We start from the raw sequence: 8,561 nt of genomic DNA on the forward strand, positions 1-8,561 counted from the left end.
ATAACATTCTAGTTACTTTATATGTCACTTAATTCTTACAGTTTACCTGATGAGACAGGGATTATTAGTTATATTGTACTAATGAAAAAAAAAAAAAAGCAGGCCCAAAGAAGTTTAATTTGCCCAGGATCACATAACTAGGAAATCATAGGTTCAAAATGTTCCGCTGATTCTGCTGCCTGACAATCTGAATATGAAATGAATTTGCACACATCTCCATTCCTAGTGAAATGTCCATTGTTGAGAACTTAATTATTAAGTAGTGTGACGATTATAAACCCTAAAAAGTAGAGGACAAGAGAATATGGAAGAGAAGGAGAGAAAGAGTTTAGAATTATTTACATGGACTTCTTCCTAAGATTAGTCAGAAACACTTGGTGAACAGGTTGCCTTCTGAGAGCTCTGGTTCACCGTTTTAGCTTAAAGTTTATGATTCAGAGGTGATAATGACAAAACTGTTCAAACCCTTGAGTGATTTGGTTAAGACATAACCTATCCTCAAAGTCAGACAGAAGATTAGATGCTACCATCTTACTCCTGTAGACCAGCAGTTTAGCTTGGTACTTTGTGACAGTTTGGTCTTAAGTAATCTTTCAGCTCCAAAGGTAGTTGCTTGTCCAGTTTGGGGGTGCTTCTGAAATGGAATAGCTATATTTTATGTATGGATCATAAGAATCTATGGGATTTTGGCAATCTTTGACTGCAAATAACACTTTGATCTGCAAAATAATCTTACAAAAATAATGTTGGTAATAAGCTAATTTTACTGAATTCATAGCACTGCTAGCAACTTGGAAAAGAGTATTTTAAAGATCCATGCATTTTCCTCTGAGATTTAAAAACACAGATTCCTGATTGAAGAGAAGAGAACAGGTGAAATGTTGTTGATTTTCTTCCATGCACTTCTAGCTGTAAAAGATGGCCTAGACACCATAGATGAAGTGCTAGTGAAAATCTGGATCTCACAGTAATTCAGATATTAGGTCAAACTTTCGTCATCCAAACCGTACCGTATTTTTCAGAGCTTACTGACAAATAATGCCATTAATCAAAAAGATAAGGTTGTGCATGCCTAAGAGACTCAAAACTTATTTCACACTGCTGTGGGCAGAAAAAAGTTTGGTGGTCAATTTAGTTACTCATCAAATACCAGTAAATAATCCTCAGAACCATCCCTGGGGGTAGAATGAATTGGGGCAATAGTTCTTAGAGAGCCCTTTGTTGCTAGCGTGACCAAGATGGGCAAGGAAGGAGTGGGTATCTGTTGTGTGAGAGGAAGGCTGAGTTAAGAAGGTGGCACTGAAGCTCATGTACAGCCAACTCTTACCAAGGTAAAGGGAAATGGAGCTGCCTCTCTCCCTTCCCCTGCACACGATGCAGGCTTCCTGTTGCATTGTTCTGACTTTTTTTTTTTTTTTTTGCTCTCAAGTCTCTCCACTGGGTGGGGAGGTAGTAGGGAAATCTTAACTTTGTCAGAGATGATCACAGATGTTGTCGCGCACTTTGGAGAGGCAATGCACTAGTTAAAATGGGTGGTTTTGTGAAAACCTTTTCTTGGCACAAAGTGAGAAGTCCGAGGTTTGGGAATGCCTCATGCCCACCAGCACATCTTAGTACTGTTACCAACACCTTGTTAAATAATTCAGTTGTGAAGTATTTGCTAATGTGGCATTAAAATCCCAGATAATTTTTAAAAAATGAACCACTATTTAAAAACTAAATATGAACTACTGATTTTCAAAATGACTTTCTTCCTAATGGTAACACCATCTATATCTATCTACCCAAGTTTTTGAAATTACGTTTCATTACAGTTGGACAATCCATAAGTCCTGTTCAAGACAACCTATATTTTAGAGAGACTTACTAATGCCACCATTTTAGATATTCCTTCATTTTAAACTAGAGACCTTTTGATTTTAATTTACAGTTCTTACTGTGAGCCGTTTCAGGGGACAGGAAATAATAAAATTCGTAAGGGTGCACAAAATGACTAAACATTCACCAACTCTTCTGTCTGAAAATCTTAACTCTGTGGTAGACAGGGGAGGATTGGGTCTTTTTCTTTACTTTTTTTTTCTTTAATACATTTAAGCCTACCTAAAGTCTATTTATCTATGACAATTTAAAAACAAATATGGATTCTAAACATATTTTGAGAATTCGACTCATTTGGATAATTTTCAAGCTAGATAAATACTGATTCAACTCAGGGGTTTTCTTAGCTCATGTTTGCTAAAAAATCATGCAATATTTTACTTTTGATATATAGCACATGAGCAATGTATAGATTACAGGCCTAAGTATGCTATTTGGTGACTTTATTATGGAGAAATTTTGGTTTTTCCTGTCATATGAGTTGAAACATTGAATGATGTTATTTTTAATAAAATGATGACTTCTGGCTATCATTTTATTTCCCCTTCACTAGGATATAAGCAGAGTCAGATGAATTTCTTAAGACTGTAAAGAAAAAACCCTATTATTCTATCACTGACCTTTGGCAAGCAACTGATCTCTTGAACTCCTCTTGTCTCTAGAGTGTTTGACCAAGAATTTTTCTGGTCAAGCCATCGACAATCCAAATGTCAAACAACAGTGTGGCCATTTTTCATCTCTAGATAAGTGTTTCTCCAATAAGATGATCAATTAGTCTTATTCACATTACAACACACTTCCCTGTGTGTTTTATGTCATACAAAGATCTCTATAGTCCTATTACCTTCTTATTAAAAAGCCTCTTCATTTAGATTTCAGGCTATTGGAACACATAATCAATCCAAGCCCACCTCACATATGACCTATGTGTATTGACATTTTCATTATACCAATACATTCTACAAAGGTGGTATTATTTTCTAAAAAATCTCTGTTCTCAAGGATATGAACTGAAGTCTTTCATAGAAATGTCACATACTTGATAAAAAATAAAGTTCTAGGAATGGTGTTTTTACTGAAGCAAAACTAATTACATTACAATTCCTCAGAATTCTTTTTTTCACTTGAAAATAAAGCAAGTGAAAAAGAGAATTCTGAGGAATTGTAATAAAATTAATTTTGCTTCAGTAAATGCTATATAAGACAAATTTGTCTTTTTTTTTTTTTTTTTTTTGCTAGAAAGGCACTTAAGATACTGTACTTTCCTCTAGAGAAAAAGCTAATGTGGGAAATATTAGTTTTACATTTTGAGACAGACTCTCCGAACATCACTCTGCATTACTTTTGGAAACTTTTGACTCCTCTTTGGGATTGTGTGGATACAGCTAAAACCACAACTTCAAATCCAGCCTCATTTAAAATATAAACTACTAAAAAAAATTCTTGTTAATGGTAACATCATCCACATCTACCCAAGTTTTCAAATTACTTTCTATTACAGTTGGGCAATTTATAAATCCTGTCCAAGAGGCACCTACATTTTAGAGAGGTCTATGAATACTATCATTTTAGAGATCTCTTTATTTTATTTTACTTATTTATTTTTTTGAGATGGAGTCTCACTCTGTTACCCGGGCTGCAGTACACTGGCCGATCTCAGCTCACTGCAACCTCCGCCTCCCGGGCTCAAGCAATTCTTCTGCCTCAACCTCCTGAGTAGCTGGGATTACAGGTGCCCACCACCACACCCGGCTAATTTTTTTGTATTTTTAGTAGAGATGGGTTTTCGTCATGTTGGCCAGGACAGTCTCGAACTCCTGACCTCAAGTGATCTGCCCACCTTGGCCTTCCAAGGTGGATTACAGGTGTGAGCTACCGTGCCTGGCCTTCTTTATTTTTAATTAATGTGATTTTGGCCAATTGCAGTGGCTTACGCTTGTAATCCCAGCATTTTAGGAGGCCGAGGTGGGTGGATCACCTGAGGTCAGGGGCTCAAGACCATCCTGGCCAACATAGTGAAACTAGATCTCTACTAAAAATACAAATTTGGCCAGGCATGGTGGCACATACTTGTAATTCCAGCTGCTTGGGAGGCTGAGGTGGGAGAATTGCTTGAACCTGGGAGGCTGAGGTTGCAGTAAGCCAAGACCATGCCATTGCACTCCAGCCTGAGTGACAGAGCAAGACTCCATCTCAAAAAAATAAAAAATAAAAAATAATTAATTGACTGATTTTTTTTTCTTGGAACATCTTGCTCTGTCACTCTGGCTGGAGTGCAATGATGTGATCTCACTCACTACAACCTCCACCTCCCAGGTTCAAGCAATTCTCCTGCCTGAGCCTCCTGAGTAGCTGGGATTACAGCCCAGCTAATTTTTTGTATATTTAGTAGAGATGGAGTTTCACCATTTTGGCTAGGCTGGTCCCGAACTCCTGACCTCGTGATTCGCCCTCCTTGGCCTCTCAAAGTGCTGGGACCACATTTGGCCTAATTAACGGAATTTTAAAATACTCTTTCTGAGAATGTTACTGGATAGGTCAGAGTGCTTACACCTCTGAATCTGAACTGTTTCAAATCATTTTTGGAAGCGTAATACAAATATATGACTAATATATACGTATGTGTGTTATCTGTGCATAGTGAGAGAGAAAAATAGTTCCATGTTCATGTCTTTCTTAACAGAAGTCAGATATTTGAAACATTTAACATATTCAAAGCAGCTGGCTTAAAATAATAACAGAACACTTCCTTACATTTAAAAGTGAAACAGCAGTTCCAATGAGCATTATAAATAGAACAATCTTCACTGGTTCACTGGTTTATTAATTCTTTCTTTCCTATGATGAGCCAGTGACAAGCACCTATTCTGGGCCAGGTATTGTACAAGGCCCTGGAGATACAAAGATAAATGGCAATTTGTGCCCTCCTGGAGATTTTTTCCTCCTGAAGTTTTAATGTTTAATTTCATTAGCGCTTTTATTAGGAAGGAAAGGCAAGAGAGGAGAGGAGGAAAATGTCTAAAAAAGCATTGGAAGCTTGAGTCAAAAGCTATTCAGCTTTCCTTGGGAGGTTCCCAACCTATTCCATTATTATAATTGTCTCACTTCTTTACTTATCCAACTGAAATGAAACATACCCCTTTTCTCTTATATCAAGATAGGATTAATAATCAAAAGACAAGTATGTGAGACCTGGTTTCAGATGGGTATGGGCAGAATGTTGATTCTGCTACCAACTCAATTGTACCTTTCCTGAATTTACATAATTAGCCTGTCTGTGTATTAGTTTCCTCATCACAGAATGAGAATAAAAATATCAGTTGGTCCTTGGTAAAGGCTGATTCTTTCCTCTTCCAGTTCCTTCTTTTCCCTTCGAGCACTGAATAGCATTGATTTGAAAATAAGGCTCTAAACAAAATTGGAAATAATTGAAACCTAAGAATTGTATCTTTCAAATGATGTAGCATAATTGCTAATTTTTATGTTTTATAAGATACAATGAGATGAGAGAAGAAAATAGTTCCATGTTCATGTCTTTCTTAACAGAAGTCAGAAATTTGAAACATTTAACATATTCAAAGCAGTTGGCTTAAAATAATAACAGAATACTTTCAGGAGTAAAAGTGATGTCAGGGCCTGCTAAACCCTTGGTCTGGCTGTGAATTTTTGGCACTGATCCAGACTAAATATAGCAAGTCTTGCTTCTTGGGTCAATATAATTTCTAATCCTTAGGTTGAATGAGCCAACCTTCCCAGACAAGATTTAATTCATAAATGCATTTAGGTAGACATTGGATATATCTAACAATGCATCATCAAGTAAAAACAGGTCATCAGCATTAGCTCAGCTAACTAAAAGGAAACTTGCATTAGGAAGCCAGCAATCTCACTAACAAATCCTGCTGGGGATTGACTAAACATAACTGTTAATTGAAAAAAAATTAAAAATAGAGTATTAGGGATATATTCTCCCACTGATAGTTGCACATAATTCCCCTAAGTGTTAATGGAAGCTGCGCAAGTCCATCACCGGAAGAATATACCTCTTAACAGCCACAGTCATCTGTCAGTCTTCCAATTCACAGACACTTAAAAGTGAAAAAGGAAAGAAAATATTGCAGCATTTTCAAAGCTTTTTAAGCAAGAGAAGTCCATCTCTTTATACTCACCAGTTCACCACACCATAGCCTTAGCTTTAAATGGCTAACCTGTTTGGAATCACAGGTTCTCATTCCTGGAGAATAGATTTTGTTCTTTATGTTTCTAGATAATATTAATGGGATTTCATCTAACTTATTCTATGAAGGACAAGCTTTAAAAAGATAGGCCTCGATTACCAGACATCCTTCCTATGTAGGTGTAGAGAAGAAGGCTGAGGGACCCTCGCACCAGATTTCCATCCCAGAGACCAATACGAGTGCGTCCATTCCTGTTACCAGCCCCTGCGCCCGCTGGACTAACCTCAAAAATCAGCTGGTTTCTAAATATTTGAATCACATTATGGGATTGCTAGACAGACTTTCAGTCTTGCTTGGCCTGAAGAAGAAGGAGGTTCACGTTTTGTGCCTTGGGCTAGATAGTAGTGGCAAAACAACAATCATTAACAAACTTAAACTTTCAAATGCTCAATCTCAAGATATCATTCCAACAACAGGATTCAGCATTGAGAAACTCAAGTCATCCAGTTTATCATTTACGGTGTTTGACATGTCAGGTCAAGGAAGGTACAGAAATCTCTGGGAACACTGTTATAAAGAAGGTCAAGCTATTATTTTTGTCATTGATAGTAGTGATAGATTAAGAATGGTTGTGGCCAAAGAAGAACTCGATACTCTTCTGAATCATTCAGATATTAAACACCGTCGAATTCCAATCTTATTCTTTGCAAATAAAATGGATCTTAGAGATGCACTGACATCTGTAAAAGTGTCTCAATTGCTGTGTTTAGAGAACATCAAGGATAAACCCTGGCATATTTGCACTAGTGATGCCATAAAAGGAGAAGGATTGCAAGAAGGTGTATACTGGCTTCAAGATCAGATCCAGGCTGTGAAGGCATGAAAAGATAATAGTTGGAAACCTCAGCAATGTTCAATTCAAGGAATCTATCTAAGGCAAACAGAATACTTTACATTTTTTAAGAGATGTTTATGCATCTAAAAATATAATTTTCTGCTTGCATTTATGGACTCTGATTGAGTTTTTTACGAACATAGGACTTCAGGTATGCTAATCTGGCCATTAATTATTTAAAAACTAAATCTTCCCTCAAAAGGGCTCCCTAGAATTATCAACTTCTTAGTGAAGATCTACAGTTGATTGTATGTAGAATGTTTAAAAGTCAGAGTTACAAGCCATCTCATCCCTTCATGATTTATGATATGTTTAAAGTATTTTATTTTTTAATTGTCTTTTTTAAAAATTTAGTTTATGATTTTGCAGTATGAATTGTGCTTGTGAAAAATAACCTTAAACGTTTATAAGGGACCATGAGTAGTTAATATACATTCAATTTTTAATATGTGTCACTGTCAATAAAATGTAAAATGTAATGTTAAAAAAAAAAAAAAAAGACAGGCCTCTCTGATTTACATGGGCATTAAAGGACTTTTTTTTTCCCCCCTAGGCCATAATGTCTCTAAATTTCAGGACTTAAAGAAAGCTGAGAAGAGGCTTTGTGTTCTCAGAGTATTAGTAAAAGGTAAATGTCTTTGTTTTCCATTCAGTTTTCAATGAAATAAACATGTCTGTATTTTCCAATTTCTCCACTAACTGAAATCAATTTCTACAGTGGATGGAAGTTACTATCACAATTCAGTGTGAAAAGTCAATGAGAAATAGGACTGCTGTTTCTATGACCACTTCTAATGATCACCATGGCAGCTTAGGCTGCCTCAACAATATTGCTGTAAACCAGGCCAAAACTAATCCTTACTCATTTCTGTGCAACCTCTCCCAATAAAACAACCATTCAAAGACTAAATAAGCTATACTTTAGCAATTTGTTTGGCTTGTGGCTATTTTCTATGATTGTCTTAGCAAATTACCATAAACTCAGTAGTTCAAAACAACCCAAATTTATTACCTTATAATTCTGGAGGTCAGAGTCTGATCTGGGTCTCGCTGGGCTAAAATCAATGTGTTGACAGGGCTACATTTTTTTCTACAGGCACTGGGGAGAATCTTCTTCCCTTTCTTCCCAGCTTCCAGAAGCACCATACTCCTTGGCTTATGGTCCCCTTTCATCTTCAAAGCTAGCAGCAGCTGGACAAGTCTTTCTAACATCAAATCACTCAGACACTTATCTTCTGCCTTCTGCTTCCACTTTTTTTTTGAGATGGAGTCTCGCTCTGTCGCCCAGGCTGGAGTGCAGTGGCACAGTCTCGGCTTACTGCAACCTCTGCCTCGTGGTTTCAAGCGATTCTCCTGCCTCAGCCTCCCGAGTAGCTGGGACTACAGGTGCATGCCACCATGCCCAGCCAATTTTTGTTAATTTTTAATGGAGACAAGGTTTCACCATATTGGTCAGGCTGGTCTTGCACTCCTGACCTTAGGTGATTCACCTGCCTCAGCCTCCCAAAGTGCTGGGATTACAGGCGTGAACCACTGTGCCTGGCCTACTTCCACTTTTAAGGACTCTTGTGATTCTTGGATAATCCAGAATAACCTCTCTATTTTAAGTT

General features: G+C 37.1%; 1 protein-coding gene across 1 annotated transcript; it reads left to right on the top strand.

The window, feature by feature from the left end:
* The first annotated feature begins 6,210 nt into the window (after positions 1–6,210).
* Positions 6,211–7,241, top strand: LOC105730582 (ADP-ribosylation factor-like protein 6). Its single transcript, XM_064372854.1, has one exon. It carries the CDS (start codon positions 6,379–6,381, stop codon positions 6,937–6,939), a length of 561 nt encoding a protein of 186 aa, XP_064228924.1. The 5' UTR covers positions 6,211–6,378; the 3' UTR covers positions 6,940–7,241.
* Positions 7,242–8,561: the final 1,320 nt, after the last annotated feature.

The sequence above is a fragment of the Aotus nancymaae genome, unplaced genomic scaffold (genome assembly GCF_030222135.1).
Source record: "Aotus nancymaae isolate 86718 unplaced genomic scaffold, 86718_ANA_hifiasm-v0.15.2.pri h1tg000008l, whole genome shotgun sequence".
Classification (NCBI taxonomy): Eukaryota; Metazoa; Chordata; class Mammalia; order Primates; family Aotidae; genus Aotus; species Aotus nancymaae.